This window comes from Sciurus carolinensis, chromosome 8 (genome assembly GCF_902686445.1).
Source record: "Sciurus carolinensis chromosome 8, mSciCar1.2, whole genome shotgun sequence".
NCBI lineage: Eukaryota > Metazoa > Chordata > Mammalia > Rodentia > Sciuridae > Sciurus > Sciurus carolinensis.
This window is the reverse complement of record NC_062220.1, coordinates 147,893,487-147,913,912: the sequence shown is the minus strand read 5'-3', so window position 1 is coordinate 147,913,912 and position 20,426 is coordinate 147,893,487. Positions and strand designations below refer to the sequence as shown.

At 37.6% G+C, this 20,426-nt stretch overlaps 1 protein-coding gene across 1 annotated transcript in view; it reads left to right on the top strand.

Annotated features, from left to right (window-relative positions):
- Positions 1-20,426, top strand: part of Sbno1 (strawberry notch homolog 1) — a 56,106-nt gene that overhangs the window by 25,386 nt on the left and 10,294 nt on the right. The window contains 20 exon segments of the mRNA XM_047560931.1: positions 707-868; positions 1,795-1,930; positions 2,004-2,109; positions 2,235-2,388; positions 2,680-2,862; positions 3,787-3,884; positions 5,483-5,616; positions 5,619-5,633; positions 8,198-8,395; positions 8,772-8,939; positions 9,590-9,765; positions 10,146-10,277; positions 11,336-11,471; positions 12,304-12,416; positions 12,523-12,594; positions 13,207-13,306; positions 15,834-15,908; positions 16,665-16,811; positions 16,894-16,988; positions 17,083-17,175. Coding sequence (XP_047416887.1) covers positions 707-868; positions 1,795-1,930; positions 2,004-2,109; positions 2,235-2,388; positions 2,680-2,862; positions 3,787-3,884; positions 5,483-5,616; positions 5,619-5,633; positions 8,198-8,395; positions 8,772-8,939; positions 9,590-9,765; positions 10,146-10,277; positions 11,336-11,471; positions 12,304-12,416; positions 12,523-12,594; positions 13,207-13,306; positions 15,834-15,908; positions 16,665-16,811; positions 16,894-16,988; positions 17,083-17,175 — 2,493 coding nt within the window.

Here is a 20,426-nt window from a genome sequence, read left to right as displayed (position 1 = left end):
AAAAATTCATGTGGTTCAGTGGTAGAGCACTTGCCTAGCACATGTGAGGCACTGGGTTTCATTCTCAGCACCACACAAATAAATAAATAAAGGTAATGTGTCCATCTCCAAGTAAAAACATTTGGGGGGGAAAAAAAAAAAAGTATATTTAAGTCTACTTTCCTAGTCAGTCCTAAATTGGTTCCTTATTCAGGTGCCTCCTCAGTAAGCCACTGATGAACAGAACACCTGAATAGTGGATTGATTGGTTGTTAAAGCACTGTTTTGACTGCAAACAATTTAAAACTAAAAACATACAACTACAAACAATTTAAAACTACAAACATACAAGTGACATCTAGAAATGGTGTTTATTTTTGAGCGGTATAGTTGAGTAAGGGCACATTACTCACAAATCCATGCCCTAGGAACTTAAACAGTGCTTGTCATTTAGTAAGTGTACAATAAATATTTGTGGCATAAGTATTGTACCTTTTTCTTAGGGGAGTTTGGTTTTCATTTTTTGATGATGATAGACTTTCTTAAGACTTAACTAAAAAGTAAGTGTGTATGTGTACATAGAAGAAATTTTGCACATTATCTTAGGGGTGGTGGTTTGATTTTTCTGCACTTGAGCCTACCAGATTAAGTCCTGCTATAGAGGTTGGGGTGGGATAAATATTTCCAAGAGAAGGTATGCTGAATAAATTCTTCTTTTCTTTTTTAGTTTAAGTATGGGAAAATTTCATCCAAACATAATGGGAGTGTGAAAAAGGGTGTTATTTTCGCTACCTATTCTTCCCTTATTGGTGAAAGCCAGTCTGGTGGTAAATATAAAACGAGGTTGAAACAGCTTCTGCATTGGTGTGGTGACGACTTCGATGGAGTGGTATCCTTTATAATAGTTGTATTTATTTTATATTTTTTAATTGCACAAAAATTTGTAAGAACAGATCTTCAGAAAGGAAGAATGCCAAGTTTAATAAGTTATTGGTAAATGAGCACTTTAATGGTTAGAATCTTATCTGTCAGGGCACCAATATTTATCCTCCTGGTTTTGGAAAATGTTTATACACATGGAAATACTGAATATTCTATCACTTCTTTGGGCTCCACATTGCACATTTAAACATTTCGTACCTGAGAATAATATTTTTTTTCGAAATGTGTTTGTTCATAGCATATTTTATAACATTCTGCATGAAGGACACAATGTTTTAAAGTGCCGATTAAATCATTGCCAGTTCTTCTAAGTACACAGTGTTTACCAAATTACCTCTCTTGTAGCAGGTATTTTTTGTTCATTCTAATTAAGAACTTTATCCAGGCACAGTGGCACGCGCCTGTAACCCCAGCCACTTGGGAGGTTGAGGCAGGAGGACCACAAGTCCATGGACAGCCTGGGCAATTTAGCCAGACCCTGATTTGGGATTTTAAAAAATAGCTGGACAGGGTGGTATATGGTTCAGGACACTTAGGCAGGAACAATGTAATTTTGGACCTGCCTTAGCTTAGGCCCTTTCGTAAAATTTTAAAAGACTGGGGATGTGCGTAGCTCAGTAGTAAAGCGCTCCTTGGTTTAATCCTGAGTACCACACAAATACATAATAGCTACGATAAATACCAAATTCAGTGGATTCCTCAGTCTAGGAGGGAGGGGGATGAAATAGAGGAGAAGCACATAGAGGTCTTTCTGTATGCCTGTAATCTTAAAAATAAAAACAGAAGACATCAGAGATGTAAGAGTTAACTTCTACTGAAAATTCATAGTCACCTAATACTATTGTGATTTGTTCCTTAATTTATTCCTAATAGATAGTTTTTGATGAATGTCATAAAGCAAAAAACCTTTGTCCTGTTGGTTCTTCAAAACCAACCAAGACAGGCTTAGCAGTTTTAGAGCTTCAAAACAAATTGCCAAAAGCCAGAGTTGTTTATGCTAGTGCCACTGGTGAGTAGCTTTCTAATTTAAGAGATAGATGTATGCCATTTTTGCAACTGTAATATATTTGGGGGTTTTCCAGGTGCTTCTGAACCACGCAACATGGCCTATATGAACCGTCTTGGAATATGGGGCGAGGGAACTCCATTTAGAGAATTCAGTGATTTTATTCAAGCAGTGGAACGCAGGTAATACAGCTTATGGTGTACATTGTTCTCACGAGGAATCTAAGAAATGTTACTGCTAAAACCCCATAACTATATGTTAAGTCCTATTTTATTTACTGGTAGTTACTGTGTTTTAATTTATTCAGAGGGGTTGGTGCCATGGAAATTGTTGCTATGGATATGAAGCTTAGAGGAATGTACATTGCCCGACAGCTGAGCTTTACTGGAGTGACCTTCAAAATTGAGGAAGTTCTTCTTTCTCAGAGCTATGTTAAAATGTACAACAAAGCAGTCAAACTGGTGAGAAATGTTTCTTAATTTCTAATGCTTTTAATATAACTGATGACATTTCTGTTAGTTTTGTCCATCTTAATGTCTCTCAGCCAAAAAGAAAACATTTCTTCTGTGAAACAACAAATAAAAATTATGACAATTTAACCCATGTCCTTATTTCCCAGATTTTCCACGTTTTCCATTTATTTCAGTCACATAATTCTTGAAATTACAATGTAGCTATTTCCTATAAAATGACTGCATTAAATAGCTGCATTCGTAGATGAAATATGTAAAATGTTGATTGTGTGTCTTCAGTGGGTCATTGCCAGAGAGCGATTTCAGCAAGCTGCGGATCTGATTGATGCTGAACAACGAATGAAGAAGTCCATGTGGGGTCAGTTCTGGTCCGCTCACCAGAGATTTTTCAAATACTTGTGCATAGCATCCAAAGTTAAAAGGGTTGTGCAACTAGCTCGGGAGGAAATCAAGAATGGAAAAGTAAGTTGGAAGACTTACTGATTTTGGTTAAGTTGTTAGTTTTGGAGGTGTTTTTCTACTTGTGAAGTTGGATCTTCCTAAATAATAGTTGCAAATATATTAGTGTAGTAAGACCTATAAAACTACATTTTTGAAAATTATAAAACCAATGCCTGTTTAGAGAATTTTTTAGATAGTTCATTGTATAATATAATAACTCTGTCTGCCATCCTGTCACTGCTAATGACTTATGTATCTCCTTAAGCTGTTTGTTTTTGTTTTGTTTTTGTGTTGTTTTCGTGTTGTTTTCTTTCACAAGGGATTAAACTCAGGGGTACTTGGCTGCACCCCCAGCACCTTTTTTTTTAATATTTTATTTTGAGACAAATTCTTTTGAAGTTGCTTAGGCTGGCTCAAACTTGGGATCCTCCTGCCTCAGCCTCCCAACTCACTGGGATTATAGACGTGCGGCATTGCAGTGGGCCTATTTTTCTATTTGATAGTATTTTATCTACTTAGAACACAGATGGACTATAAACTCCAGAAGGGCAGGGGCTATAATCATGCTTGCTATTATAATCTATTTCCTAAGTTTTTCAGATATAGTATATCTCAAATATATGTAATAAATCAAACACTCTTTACAATAATTTTTTATTTTTATTTTTTTCTACTGGGATTGAATTCCACCTAACCACTGAGCCACATTCCCAGCCCTTTTTTATAATTTATTTAGAGACAGGGTCTCATTGAGTTGCTTTGGGCCTCACTAAGTAGTTCAGACAGGCTTTGAACTCTCAGTCCTCCTGCATTAGCCTCCTGAGCCGCTGGGATTACAGGCTCATTCTTTGAATCTGTTTTAAAATGTTTTCGCTATTTAAAATGTCTTAATAAGAAACCATAAATATATTTTTATTTATAATCAATACATTTTATTTTCTTCAGTGTGTCGTAATTGGTCTGCAGTCTACAGGAGAAGCTAGAACTTTGGAAGCCTTGGAAGAGGGCGGAGGAGAATTGAATGATTTTGTTTCAACTGCCAAGTAACATTTTTGCTTTTCTTCTTGAGTTTTTACTTAGATTTGTTCAAATGTTGGCATTTCCTTGAGGCAAAATTTTTTGTTCACCTATATTTTCAAAAGTTTACTCATCTGAGTTTTTGCATTTCTGTGCTTTTCTATATAACTGAATGTCTTTTGGGAATCAGTAATATAAAAGTCTCATAGTCCTGAAATGTTAAGCATTTTGCCAGTATTACACACAATATGTGAATTAAGAGAAGGACTTGATTTTGTTTGTGTTGTACATCTTAGAAATATGTGATAGTGTGGTTTGATTTCGATTCAGTTTTGTGTTATTTTTATTTTCCAGAAGAATAGTAACTGTAGTTGGCCCCATTATAAGATATGCTACAAAATATGGAAAATATGCTGGGTATGTTGACGCATGCCTGTAATCCCAGCAACCTGGGAGCCTGAGGCAGGATAGTTGCAAATATAAGGCCAGTCTGGGCAACATAGGGTGAGACCCTATTTTGAAAGTGGTGGGAGTGAAGCTCATGAGGATAGGGTCCCTGGATTAAATCCACAGAACCACCCACATACCCCACACCTAAAAAAAAAAAAAAGAAAAGAAAATAGACCTGAGATCTTCAAAAATCTTTTAAAAATATTGTCTGATAATAAATTCAATCTTTACCACTATATTGTTTCTTGCCTTTGGGGATACAGGTAAATAAAACTGAAAACTGCTTAGCAGAATTTTGTAGTTTTCTGTACTTTAGAACTGCCACTTGTCACATGTGACTATTTGAGTGGTTGCGGTGACAGTCCAGATTTAGTTATGCCCTTAATGTAAAATACACACTAGGTTTCAAAGACTTCCTAAGGACAAAAATAGAAACATTAAACTTTGAAGTGTTATCTTGAGTTAAAATGTTATTAAAATTAGTTTATTTTTTCCTATTGTAATGGGGATTAAATTCAGTCTACCACTGACTGGGCTATATCCCCAACCTTTTATTTTATTTTATTTTATTTTTTGGAAACAGGGTTTTGCTAAGATGCTGAGGCTGACCTTGAACTTGTGATCCCTCTGACTCAGCCTCCCAAGTCAATAGGATTTAAAGGTGTCTGCCACTGCACTTTGGACTTTCCCCCCCCCTAAATAATGAATTTGATTATGTTTATTTTGTAGCACCAGGAATTGAACCCAGGGCCCCATACATACTTGGTCACTTTGTTGCCCATTCTGCTCAAACTTGTGATTCTCCTGAGAAGGTGGTTTTGGTTTTTTCCTTTTCCCAAAAAGGGTCTTGCTGTGTTACCCAGACTGGTCTTGGCTCAAATGATCCTCCTGCCCAGTTTCCAGGTAGTGGGACTGCAGTCACATTCCACTATACCCAACTCTTTTACTTTATAATGTAGCTATGAGGACATGTGAAAATCATATACGCGTTTTGGTGTACAGTATAATTCAGTTGTATAGGTTTGACCTAGAAAATAAGAATTCATTGGAACTGGGTTGTGTTTTTGTAAGATTGAGCAAAGTATATTTTCTTCATAGAAATATATTTAGTAAGACTTTACATGTAATAAATTATTTTGCCAAATGAAGGAGTAATTGTCACTCTTCCCTACAGAGGAGTCCTGCAGTCACTCATTGAAAAACACTTCCCTGCTCCGGATAGAAAGAAACTTTATAGCTTGCTGGGAATTGATCTGACAGCTCCAAGTAATAACAGCTCACCAAGAGATAGTCCTTGTAAAGAAAGTAAATAAAGAAGCGGAAAGGTGAATTCTTTTCCTTAAATAGTTAAATGTTTAAGGTACTTAAATTTGAATATTTTGAAATAGCTGTGTTTTGGGATGAACTGCCTTCCTCCATCTGGCAAGGGTTTGTCAGTTTTCACTGGTGTGCTTCAGCAGTATTGAATGCAAAACTTAGATCTTGAACAATTGACTGGTTTTAGGCACTGTGGTTAAACACTTGGCCATGTATTATTTAACCCACCACAGTTCCTTAGGAAATTTGATCTTGTTTTTCCAGTTTTATAGACAGGAAAATAAAGCCCAAATAAGATAAATAGGTTCAGGAATGTTCACAGGTTTATATGGCTAATGAACAATGCATGTGGACCAAAATTGGGGACTCTCTATTGTCAGAACTGCCCTTTAATAAATAGAATCAGGTGAGGACTTTAAAGAACCTTTAGACAAGTCATGGTGGTGCACACCAGTAATCCCAGTGGCTCTGGATGCTGAGGCAGGAGGATTGCAAGTTCAAAGTCAGTCTCAGCAACTTAGTGAGGTGTTAAGCAACTTAGCTAGACCCTGTCTCTTAAAGGCTGGGAATGTGGCTCAGTGGTCAAGTGCCCCTGGGTTCAATCCCCCCAGTACATGGTGGTGGGGAGGCGGGTGGGAGTGGGATGTATTTGCCCCTGGGTTCAATCCCTGGTACCAAAACGATAAAGAGCCTTTAGTTGATTACTTTTTTTTTTTCCTTAAGTCATAGATGGACATAATACCTTTATTTTATTTGTTTGTTTTTATTTGTATGTGGTGCTGAGGATCAAACCTAGTACCTCACACATGCTAGGCAAGTGCTCTAACAGTGAGCTACAAGCTCAGCCCAGTTGTTACTTTTTGGGAATGTATTCACCCTTGTTTGTTGGACATTTGGTAATAATGGCAAATTCTAGTTTGTGTGTGGATGCTTTCTAAGCTGTTTGACGTTGAGAAATTAACGTCTCAGAATCTTTCTTTAAAACAGTGATACTGATACCAAGATTAAATGTGGTGCTCTAGCTCTTTCAAAGATCTGATGTTCATTCCTCAGCACTTCCAAAAGCAAACACGTGTGATGCTGTGTGTTCTAAACATAGTGTCTGACACTTTAACCTTATTTTATCCAATCTAGGACCTTCCCTTCCTTCCTCTGTTCCTTCCTTCCTTCTTTCCTTCTGCCCTTCCTTCCTTCCTTCCTTTTTTCTTCCCTCCTTCCCTTCCTTTTTTGCAGTAACTTTTTTTTATTTGTTCTTCTTTGGTATATATGACAGTATAGTGTATTTTGACATACATAGAGTATAACTTATTCTAATTAGAATCCCATTCTCGTGGTTGAACATGATGGGGAGTTTCACTGATTGTGTTTTCATATATGAACATAGGAAAGTTATATCTCATTCATTCTATTGTCTTTCCTATGTCCTTTCCCTTCCTTCCTTTCATTTTTCCATGTGTACTTCTTTTCTCCCTTCCTCCCATCCATCCATCCTATGGTGGGATTGGGGATGGAACCCAGGTACTCCACTACTGAGCTACATCCTTAGACTTCAAATTTAATTTTTATTTTGAGATGGTCTCAGTAAGTTGCTGAGGCTGACCTCAAACTTGACAATCCTCTTGCCTTAGCCTCCTGGGTCACTGGTATTATAGGCATGGGCTATCACATCTGGCTTCACATATCTAATATTCATGAAAATTAGTTGGACATTATGTTTAGTTGGCAATAGTTTTTATTTTAATGATACAAAAAGTAATGCTTCACCTTACAATCAGTGGCTTCTTAGGAAGGCTGAATGTTCATATTTCATTCCTGAATTGTGTTCTTACCATCTCATTAACATGAGAAATTTTTAACATTTTTAGTTTTGATTTGTTCCAGACACCTTTTCTGAGTATTGAATCAAACAGTTCAGCTGGGTGTGGTAGCACACACCTGTAATGCCAGGGACTTAGGAGGCTGAATTGGGAGGATAGCAAGTTCAAGGCCAGCCTCAGCAACTTAGAGAAACTATAAGCAACTGGTGAGACACTGTATCAAAATGAAATAAAAAGGGCTGGGGAATGTAGCTCAGTGGTAAAGCTCCCCTGGGTTCAGTCCCCAGTACTAAAATACATAAATAAAATAATTCAAAACAAGAGCTTGTTTACCTTTAAAAATGAGGTTTTATACATTGATTTTTTTTTTCTATGTATTCCATGACTGTGAACTTGTATTTATTATTTGGGCTCTTCCAACAGCCTCACAATTAATTTGTGACTGGACCAGAGATTCTGTCTTAAAGTCAGTTGTCCTGGATCTGTTTTGAAATATGTGCACTTTGTAAGCAGGTCTGGTCTGGAGCATGTACTTGGATATCTAATTTTTTTCTTGAGAGTAATTGAACATAATCTGTGTTGTTAGGGGAGTCCAGAAAGTCAGCCTTTGATTGCCAGTTTTCTTTGTAATTACGTATTTGCCTAAATGTTTTCTTTCTGCTCTTCTCATTTAAATTAACTCATTTAATGAGTGTGATGGCTTGGTCTTTAAAAACATATTTTGACTGACTTTCCTTTTGGGGTCTTGAGAGTAGGTGAAGAAATAGCTCGAGAAGCCAAAAAAGCACGAAAAGTCGGTGGCCTTACTGGTAGCAGTTCTGATGAGAGTGGGAGTGAGTCTGATGCCTCTGACAATGAAGAAAGTGACTACGAGAGCTCTAAAAACATGAGCTCTGGAGATGACGACGATTTCAATCCATTTAGAGACGAGTCTAGTGAGGATGATGAGGATGGTAAGTGTTTCTGTGTATCGGGTGTACCTGAAGGGATACTTAGGCTCCAGGGTATTTGACAGTGAAATATTAGCACCTTTTTTTTTTCTGTGCAGTACAAATAGTCACACAGTCCTAACCTTTGCTTGGTGGAAAACTCCTTTGGGAGGCTTGAGCCTTATTTATGGCAGATGATAATGTCAGTTTTGTACAGTTACTTTAATTGAACCTCAGAATGTGGGATGGTACTCTCTGTTGTATGATTGACCTGTCCTGGACACTGTAGTTGGTGATGACTCTGAAGTATTAGTTCACAAAATAAAAACATTCAACGGTGAGGGGTTTTCTTCTTTAAATATTGTGTGTTCAACAGATGATTTGACATCTTAACTTTCAGATCCCTGGTTAATCAGAAAAGATCACAAGAAAAACAAAGATAAGAAAAAGAAGAAGAGTATAGATCCAGATTCTATTCAAAGTGCCTTATTAGCATCAGGTCTTGGATCAAAACGACCTAGTTTTTCATCTACACCAGTTATCTCACCTGCTCCTAACAGTGCACCAGGTATCCACGGAGAAATGTGCTTTTTCTGTGAAATATGCTGTTTATTTATTGTGATACTAGGGATTGAAGTCAGGGCACTCAACCACTGAGCTGCATCCCCTTTCCTGTTTATTTTTTGTTTTGTCACAGGGACTCACAAAGTTGCCCAGGCTGCCCTCAATCTTGCCACCTTCTTGACTTTGCCTCGCCACTTGTTGGGATTATAGGTGTGCGCCACTATGCCTGGCTAAAATACGCTATTTTTGATTTTTGTGGAACTGTGGACTGAACTCTTGTCCCCATTTCTCATTTTCTATTTTGAGACAGGGTCTGGCTAAGTTGCCCAGGCTGACCTCAAACTTGATATCCTCCTGTCAGACTCCCGAACCACTGGAATTATAGTCGTGAACCACCACTCCCATCTTGAAATATGCTTTTTTTAATATATAGTCTTTCATATATATACATATATATATTTTTTCTAGTTATTTTCTAGTTGTTGATGGGCCTTTATTTATTTATATGTGGTGCTGAGAATCGAACCCAGTGCCTCACACATGCTAGGCAAGCACTCTACCACTGAGCCACAACCCCAGCCTGAATATGCTTTTAAATGAACAAGTTTTTAAACTTTGTACTGACTTTTTAAAAAAATGTTCTTTTAAATCTAGCTAACAGTAACACCAACAGTAACAGTAGCCTCATAACTAGTCAGGACGCTGTGGAAAGGGCCCAACAGATGAAGAAAGACCTACTGGATAAATTAGAAAAGCTAGCTGAAGACCTGCCTCCTAATACTCTGGATGAACTTATCGATGAACTTGGTGGTCCAGAGAACGTTGCTGAGGTAAATAAGTGGGACTTGGTCAGAACTATTTCTTTATTGGTAACACTGCAGCCACTTTTAAACCTTACAAGCCCTGTGGAGTGAATAGTGGTATAAGCATCACCACAACATAATCTGTCTAGTTTCCTCTGGTGGATCTTAGAACTCTCACTCTACTCTAGTTGTCCTGGAGCTGATAAAGTCTTGTTCCCGTATCCTCGTGTGTCTGCACCCTGGGTCTCAGTTGCTGTGCTGGTCTTACAGCTCCATGTGTCAGTTTTCCCAGGGACTGTGTTGCAGTATTTTGTGTTTCTCCTACCTAAGTTTGTTTAATGAAGGAGCTGCTGAGTTTCATGCCCCAGAGTTAAGTACCTTGGTCGTAATGTCATTGTTTTTCTCAGATGACTGGCCGCAAGGGTCGGGTTGTGAGCAATGATGATGGAAGCATATCTTATGAGTCAAGATCTGAACTTGATGTGCCTGTGGAGATACTAAATATCACAGAAAAACAAAGATTTATGGATGGAGATAAGGTATGCTTTTCTTAGATGCTTTGCAGGGAAAGGTAGAATTCCCTTATGTTAAGTGGTAGGGCTTTTTTTTTCCTATTAAAGTTATCTATTGTGTGTGCGTGTGTGTGTGTGTGTGTGTGTGTGTGTGTGTGTGTGTTTGTGGATTGAGCCTAGGACCTCCTGAATGCTAGGCAAGTGTTTTATCACTGTGCCACAACCCCTGTTCTCAAAGTGTTTTGTTAAAACTTCATAAAACTATGCCTGGTGTGGTGGTTCACACCTATGTAATGCCAGTTACTTGGCAGGCTAAGGCAGGAAATTGCAGGCTTGAGACCAGCCTGGGCAACTTAGTGAGACCCTATGTAAAAATAAAAGACATGCTGAGGATGTGTAACTCAGTGGCAGAGTGTTTGGATTGCATGTGTAAAGGCCCTGGATTCAGTCTGCAGTACTACATTAAAAAAGAAAAACCCCAAAACTATCAAGAGCCATGTCCAATTCTGTGCATAATACAGCAGACTCACTATATTCAATTATGACTAAATGACAATAAAAATGTGTAAAAAAGAATAATTAACTGTCATATAACTTCTGTCTCAAAGTTGTCTTCTCAAAGATAGGCATAGTAAGTAGTACACACCTGTGAGCCCAGTGACACAGGAGACTGAGAGTATCACAAGTTCAGGCCTCAACAACTGAGACCCTGCATCAAACTAAAAAGAACTGAAGATTTATCATTCCATGGAAGACTGCCGCTGGGTTGAGTCCCCAGTATTGCCTCAGTCTCTGGAGTTGTTGGGATTACAGGCCTATACCACCATGTCCAGTGTCTCCTACATTTAAACACGTTGTAGGACATTATATTTACAATCTACATCCGACTGGTACATGCCCACATGTTCACATTTAGCCATAAGGGAGACTAGGACAACTGACCATGATTCTATCTAGGCATTCTTGTACCCAGCTGAAACTGGTAGTCCTATTATTGAGGAAGGGAGAAAGTAGGACTTAATTAGGGCACTGCCCTGTTTGTACTTATACAAAGGTGATTTTTCTTTTCTTTATGTTTAATATAGAATATTGCTATCATCTCAGAAGCTGCCAGCTCAGGTATTTCATTACAAGCAGATCGGAGAGCCAAAAATCAAAGGCGAAGAGTTCATATGACTTTGGAGTTACCCTGGAGTGCTGATAGAGCAATTCAACAATTTGGTGAGTTCCTACACTGAATTTCACTAGGTGGATCCTGAGACTCATGGGGCAAATGTGTGCGTACAGGAAATTTTAGAATGTAAAATCTTGGAGTTTGCATTTAAGGTGTGCTGTATATACATTATGACATATAGTGCACCATGAATTCATCTGTTGTGTGTTTTAAAAGCTGTCTACTGGGCGTGGTGGTACACACCTGTAATCCCAGTGAATTGGGAGGCTGAGACAGGAGGATCACAAGTTCAAATGCCAATCTCAGCAATTTAGAAGGGCCTTCAGCAACTAAGTGAGAACCTGTCTCTAAATAATATATAAAAAGTGCTGGAGATGTGGCTCAGTGGTTGAGTGCCCCTGGGTTTAGTTTTGGACCCGTAGGATGTATGGTGTCTGTGTTAAAGCATCTGCTTCTTTCTTGTCCTTTCCAGTCCTCAGTGACTCTATTGATGTTAAATTATTACCACTTTCATTTTCATGTTCCTATGACTTGGTAATTTAAAATCAACAATTTTGAAAGAATCCAAAGTGCCTGTATATTAGCAACATTATGGTTACCTAAAACTAAGCAGTAATAATGCTTTGAGTATTTGAGTCTCACAACAGGTTCTCTTCTCTCATAAGGGGAAGTATTGATCTGAATATGCATTTCATTTGTCAATATTTTCACTTATGTACTTTTGGGGAGCTGTGGAAAATGTTAAAATTTCTTTGATTTTTTTTTTCTCTTGTTTAAGGATTTTTCAGTACAAGCTTAGTTTTGAATGCTAGGAAAAGATCTCAGAATATCTGTCTCTAGTGAACAGAATTAGTGATCTCTAAGAAAATGTCGTTACAGGAAGAACTCATAGATCAAATCAAGTTACTGCTCCCGAGTACGTCTTTTTGATTTCTGAGTTGGCAGGAGAACAAAGATTTGCATCTATTGTTGCTAAAAGACTTGAGAGTTTGGTAAGTTTTTGAGTGGTATATATGCGTGTAAAAGATAATCTCTGTTACCTGACTTCTAGTAAGGGGGTTAACCATACCTTGATTGGAAATTTTTGTGTTTTCCTAGGGGGCCCTTACACATGGTGACAGGCGAGCAACAGAATCTAGGGACCTGAGCAGGTTCAACTTTGATAATAAGGTACGTTTTAGCTTTCAGCATTTCTGAAAATTTGTGGAAATGTATGGTGTCTGCCAAAAGGGAAAGAGATTAGTGTTTAAAATTGAAAATGGAATGGATATAGCTCAGTGGTAGAGCACTTGCCTGGCAAGTGTGAGGCCATGGAGTCAGTGTTCAGTACTTCCATAAATAAATAAATAAAATTGAAAACTCTGCCTGCAGTTTTACTTTTGCTTTTATATTATGACTTCCTGTAAGACAGGATTTCAAATACATATTAAATCTTTGTGAGCTTGCTGCAATATAGTCATCTTTCCATTTCTGTTGGGAAATAGAAATCTAATAAATAGGAATGAATCAAATGTAACTTCCTGGAAGTAAAGGAAACTTTATTTCTTGAATACTCTGTTCATAAACTTGATCTTGGCAGTAGAAAAGGCATAACAAAGGGCCGGGATGTGGAGAGCATTTGCCTAGCATGTAGGAGGCACTGACTGTCATATCAAATACATAAAGATAATGGAGAACTTCTAATTTGGAATTTTTCAGTACAGTGATAGTTTATTCAGTTGATCATGTGGTTGAAAGTGTCAAGTACTGAAAGTGGTTAAGATGTTTTGGTTTTTATTGCAGTATGGAAGAAATGCTTTAGAAATTGTTATGAAATCCATTGTAAATTTGGACTCTCCTATGGTATCACCACCTCCAGACTATCCCGGAGAATTCTTTAAAGGTAATTTTAAAAAATATTGATAACAAAAGTCGTAACCATAAAAAGTACTTGTTGAAAGGTATATATTAAAATCTTTTCTAACATTATTTTTTTTAATTTTTATTTTTCTTTAAACATAACATAAACTTTGGAGAACTTCGTTTACTTTTTATGTTAAACATATTGGTTATAAGTAACTTCATTGTATGAAAGTGCTTTTGCTCTTGGCAGAATTTATTGCATGTTGTTCAAAACTAAACTTACCTGAAAAGGGTGGTTTTAAAAAAAAATAATATAAACCACTCTGCCAGATACCTTTTAAAATTGCATTTTAATGTTAAAAAAAATACCAACATAAACATTCTGAGGCAGGTTTGGTTGGGGACTGTAGATGAAATGACAAGCGTTAAAACTGAGCAATGAGCCTGGTGCGGTGGTGCTTGCCTCCCAGCGACTCGGGAGGCTGAGGCAGGAGAATCTTGAGTTCAAAGCCAGCCTTAGCAAAAGCGAGGCACTAAGGAACTCAGTGAGAACCTGTCTCTATTAGGGCTGGGGATGTGGCTCAGTGGTAAGGTGCCCCTGAGTTCAATCCCCAGTAAACCCCCACACCCCCACCCCCTGGAAAAAACAAAAAACTGAGTGATGAGCACATGTGGCTCATAGCATCTTCTTTTTGTATGTTTTGAAATTTTCATATTTAAAAAAATCCTTGATAGTGCTTTAGAAATTTTTCAATCCAAACTTTTTATGTATTTTCCCCACCCCATAAATATAAGTAGTCTAGGTTTTAGTAGGTTGGAAAACTATGAAAATATTTTGAAAAATAAGAGAGTACAAGGTAACTTAATTGTAGAATTGACATTTTTCACTAGAAAGTGCTTTCCAGTAAATCAGGACATATTAGTATGTATCCAAGTCTAGTGAAGCTGGGCACTATGATGGATAGGTGTAATTCCAGCTATCCAAGAGACTGAGGTGGGAGGTTCAAGGCCAGCCTTGCAACTTAGTGAGATCCTATCTCAAAATAAAAAACGAAAAATGAACTGTGGAGCCAGGCACAGTGGTGCACGCCTATAATCCCAGGAGCTCATGAGGCTGGGCAGGAGGATCCTGAGTTCATAGCCTAAGTGAGAGGTCCTAAGTGAGACCCTATCTCTCTAAATAAAATAGGACTGGGGATGTGGTTCAGTTGTTAAGTGCCCCTGAATTCAATTCCTGGTACAAAACGGGGGAGGCTATGGATATTGCTCAATGGTAAAACACCCCTGGGCTCAATTTGTAGTAACCCTTCCCCCAAAATGGTGAGTTAATACTCAGTCTTTAACCTTGAAGTTATAGAAGTTGACCTCACTCCATATCTCTTCACAGCTGGGGTTTCTTTTATTTACTCATTTTATTCATTTATTTTGTGGTACTGGGGATCAAATCTAGGTCCTCACACATGCCTTGGCAATAATGATTTGACAGTTTATTCACTTACTTATATTCAGATGGTTTCCTATTTTTGCTACCAGAAAAAGTGCTGAACTTACACAGCTATCCTTACATAATAGGTGATTTTTCCCCAGTTGGAGTGATTCCCAAAAGGAGAAGTCTGGGTCAAAATTGACCCTCTTCGCTTATATACTCTTATTCAGTAAGTTTGGGTTGGAACCTATATACTTTTTTTCTTTTGGTATTTGGTGTTTGGGTTTTCTTCTTTCTTTTACAGTACTGGTGTTTGAATCCAAGGCCTTGTGCATGCTAAGCTATGTGCCCTATCACTGAACTGTACTCCCAATCTATTTTTAAAAAATCTATAAACTCCTGTCTTAGTATCACAATTCAAGGTTTATTGACTGCATGTTATTTACCTTTTGCATAAGTTTGTCAGTAATGGTAACATCTGAAGAATTGTTATTAATTTATGCAATTATTTAATCAGTATTCTGCTAATTGTGCGAAATTGTTGAGATTCTGGGGGTGACATCTGATTAGAGAAAGGTCTCTACTGTATGGGATTGCTATTGGAAAAATATTTTAACAAAGGGCCAGAGGTATACACATTCAGTAGATCACTTGCTTAGCAAGCACAAGGTCCTGGGTTTGAACCCCAGTACCCCAGGAAAGAAAAAACAAGAATGAAGGTAATATATTATGAGGTTTGAATACTGTAGAATTTTGGAGTGACTAAAGACCTTTGGGGACTGTGAGTACCACTTAATTCATCTAGTTGGAATTTTGGAAGATACATAGATTGAAATTTCCCCCCTTCCCCCTGTCCTTGGAGATTGAACCCAGGATCTTCCATGTGCTAGGCCGATGCTCTATCACTAAGCAGCATCTCCAGCCTTTTCTGTTTTTGACAGCTCTTTTTCACTTGCCCAGGTTGGTCTCCAAGTTGTAATCCTCCTGCCTCAGCATCCCCAGTAGCTGGGATTTACAGGCATGTACCACCATGCCCAGATAAGCTGGATCTTAATGCTAGGACTTGATCTAGTTAGATTATTTAGGTAACAGCTCATTGAATCATTTGAATAAGGTTTATTACAAGTTTATTTTCTTATAGATGTTCGACAAGGACTGATAGGAGTCGGCCTGATCAATGTAGAAGATCGCTCGGGAATTCTTACTCTTGATAAAGGTAATATTGTTAACTTTGCATGTGCATGTAACTGTTCTATTAATGAAGCCCATTTTGTTTTATTTGGTTTTTGTCAACAGAAGAGGAAGCATCAAGTCAGTAGTTATGTTCTTTTGTTTGTTTTATTTTTGCACCTTCCTTGTGGTGCTGGGGATCAAACATGGGCCTCATGTATGCCAGGCAAATACTCTACCTCTGAGCCACACCCCCAGCCTGCATCAGTAGTTTTTTTTAATACATATTTTTTTAGTTGTAGTTGGACACAATACCTTTATTTTATTTTTATATGGTGCCAAGGATTGAACCCAGGGCCTCACATGTGCTAGGCGGTTGGGCTACCACCGAGCCACAACCCCAGCCCACATCAGTAGTTCTTAATCCAGCAATATTGACCACTCTGTGTGCTTTTGGTTACTATGGTTTATTCAAATGAAATAAAACTGCTCCAAGATCGAGTGAAGATTTAATGTTGGTGAATCAATATTCTTGTGTGCTAAATTGTGTTCATATTTTCCATTAGCAAAGTTGAAGATGGAAAAAGTCAATTTACCAACATCTCTTGAGTGTGTACTACACAGTTGTGCTAATGGCTAAAGGTAGAAATGAGCAAATTATAGCCCTATTGTAGGGACAGCATAAAAGTTGAGAGGGAAGATTTTTGAAGATAAAGTGAAACTTGAAGTTGATCTAGAGGATTAAGAAAAATTTTTAATTAATATTCAAATGCATGAACTTGTCCATGTAATCTTGTTGCAGATTATAATAACATAGGAAAATTCTTAAATAGAATTCTGGGCATGGAGGTGCATCAACAGAATGCATTGTTTCAGTATTTTGCGGACACACTTACTGCAGTTGTTCAAAATGCCAAAAAAAATGGAAGATATGATATGGGAATCCTAGGTAAGTGGGGAAATTTTGACATGTCACATGTGTCCTAATCAGTGTTCACTTAATATTTACAAGTTGTTTTTTCTCATTCAAGATCTTGGTTCTGGAGATGAAAAGGTGAGGAAAAGTGATGTTAAGAAGTTTCTGACGCCAGGATATTCAACCTCTGGCCACGTCGAATTATACACGGTAAGTCTGAAAAGTGCGTTCCTGTTCAAGGACGATTGTGCAGTGGGCATTTACAGAAGCTCATTTAATTTAAATCCTGTAATTTCTATTACAGATAAGTGTAGAGAGAGGAATGTCCTGGGAGGAAGCAACCAAAATTTGGGCGGAGCTGACAGGACCAGATGATGGCTTTTACTTATCACTGCAAGTATGACTTCTCCTTGGATTTTGGCTGCTCAGATGTGTGATTGTTTTTGCTAGCATCTGCCGCTTCCCTGTTTTGTGCATTTCTGGTTGTGTTTCCTGTCTATTGTGATGATTTATTCTTGTGATTATATGTTTATCCATTTTACATACTTTTTTACTTAATATATTTAGGGGGCATTACTACATGCAAGTTTATAATTTTTATATATTCTTAGTAAATCAAACCTTTTTAAAATAATACAACAATTTTCTATAATCTTCATAATGCTTCATGTGCCTTGGGGGGTTTGATTGTTGACCATCTGCTGCTAATTTAGAAGGACTTGTGGGAGTATTGCCTTGAGTTCCTGCCAGCTAATGAGTTTGTCTCTGCCCCTATACTTAAGAGACATGTTTCCACAGACAAAGTCATAGGTTCACAATTTTTTTTCCCTTGGGTATTTTAAATGTGCTACTATGTTCTGGGATAAAGGATTGTACTCAGAGTTTACTGATGCTCTGATTTTCTTTAATTTTTTAATTTGGTTCTTTTGCCTAAATGCCAAAAGGATTTTCTCTTTAAAATATAGTCATTTTGCTGGGCACAGTGGTGCACTCTTATAATCCTGGTGACTCGGGAGGCTTAGGCAGGAGGATCTCGAGTTCGAAGTCAGCCTCAGCAACTTATCATGGCCTTAAGCAAGTCAGCGAGATCCTGTCTCTAATAAAATATAAAAAAGGATTGGGGTTGTGGTTTAGTGGTTAAGCGCCTCTGGGTTCAATCCCTGGTACCAAAAAAATACACACACACACACACTAAACATACTATTTTTACTATGTTCTCAGGTATATGATATGCTCTTTCAGTAGTTTCAAATCTAATTTCAGAAAGTTTTATGAATTATATATTTTTTGAAACATTTTTTATATCTAATTTGACTTTCTCCCTTATTAGGACTTCTGCTGTTCATATTTTAGATGATCTTTAGTATTCATGATTTTCTCTGTTTCTTCTTTTTTTCCTAACAACTTTACTCACACGTGATTCATATACCATACAATTTACCCACTTAAATATATGATGGTATGACTTGGGGTATATTACATTAATTTTTTAAAATTGTGAAATATAACAAATTTATCATTTTAGTTTTTTTTTTTTTTGGGTGCTGGGGTTCGAACCCAGGGCCTTGTGCTTACAAGGCAAGCACTCTACCGACTGAGCTATCTCCCCAGCCCCCCATTTTAGTTATTTTTAAGGATCAAAATTAATTCAGTAGCATTAATTATAGTCACAGTATTTTGCAGCCATCACTAACCTCTTCCTACCCCCAAAACTTAATTATCCCAAACACATTAACTCCCCATTACCCTAGTCACGACCGTCTACTTTCTCTATGAATTTATCTGTTCTAGACAACTAATGTAAGTGGAATCGTACTACATTTGCCATTTTATGTCTGGCTTATTTCCCTTAGCATAATGTCTTCCAGGTTTATTCATCTTATAGCATGTATTGGAGCTTCTTTTCTTTTTGAATAGGCTGAATGATATTCCATTGGTTGTAAATTCACATTTTGGAAATATTTATGTAGTGACAGCTGTAAAGACCTGGATCAACTGCACTGGGACTGGTGGTGTAGCTCAGTGGTAGAGCACTATACCAGGTCTGGGTTGGATATGCAGTGCCAAAAATAAATAAATAAATAAATAACTGCATTAAAGGGACCATATACCTTCTGTCATAGACAGCGAAAGTCCCTTGACCATTCTGTAAAAGGCTGAGTTGATAGTAACTATATCAGGTTTTGAAGGCCATCTCTGGTCTACGTTGCATATCCTTTCTCTCTTTTTGACTTCTTTCCTTTCTCTTTCTCTTTATTCCCTTCCTTCTTTGGACCATACATAAACTTAGGAGCCTCAAGCTAGTGTTGGTCCACAGGTCTAGTTTGCTGGTTCCTGATTTAGAGTAGAACCCTCAAAGCATCTGGCTTCTAGTTTGTAGTTTGGGGTTTGAGGTTTTTTTTTTTTTATGTGAGATGGGGTCTCACTCTGTTGCTCAAGGTGACCTTGAACTCCTGGGCTCAAGTGATCCTCCTGCTGCAACCTCCTGAGTATCTGTAACTGGCTTGTTTGTTTATTTTTGAGCAGTGCTAGGGAAACTTTTTCATTGGCTTGTGGATTCACATGCATCTGTATGAATGTAGAGCCAGGTGTGGTGGTGCACACCTGTAATCCCAGCAACTGTCTTAAAATGAAAAAGAGAACTGGGTATGTAGCTCAGTGGTAAAGCCCTCTTAGTTTCAGTTCTTAATACGAAAATTTTTAAAAAATTAATGATTTTGAAAAAATCCTTATGTACTTTGTGCCCTTCCCTTTGTGGTAACATTTTGCAAGACTATAATATCAAAACTAGGATGTTAATAGTTAACCTATTTTATTCAGATTTCCCCCTAAATGCGGTTTTGATTAATTAGTTCAAATAGGGTGCTGTTATTGTTTTTAATTGAAATTATTGCCAGAATTTTACCATTGGTGAATTGAGTTGAAAGTTCTGATTTCTGGCTCCTTTTTAATGGAAGGATGTGGTATTTGGTCCTTGGTTTCCCACATGGCAGTAGGTTACTGGACCCCAGGAGCAGTGGTCCTAGGATTGGCAGCCATTTGTCTCTGAACTTCCACAGCATTAAGCAGACATGCTTTTTAATGTATATAATGTGTGCTACCCTTAAGCAACAGTGACTAGGTCTCTCTTATTTCCATTGTACCATGATGGTTTATTTTGGAATTGTAACTAGTTAGTATGACACTTATTAGGATGTTGCATGTCCTCTAAGGGAAAGTTGGTGTGTTTCACATCCTCTGATGAAAACTTGAAAGTATAGTTTTCACTTTAACCACTATTTTGTGACTTTACTGTAATTATATTTAAAAACTTGAACAGGTAAAAGACAAAGCATCGTTAATGTCCGTGAAGAAGAAAGTAAAATACTACCTTTTTATCATTGTAAGACTTGCCGTATCACAATAACTCATTGAGCACTGTTATACTGTGTGTAGGAGGTGGGGAAGCATTTGTGTTTTGAAACTTTACCTATATTTCCATCCTGGAGATTATTGCTTGGAAGTTCTATACCTTATTAAAGAAGAAATATTTCCTTTTCCTTCAAGTACCACTTATAAGTTTGACTTTACAAAGTCAAAAATATTAAGCTAGGACTGTATATGGTGCATACCTTTAATCTGAGCTGTTTGGAAGACTAGCCTGGGCAA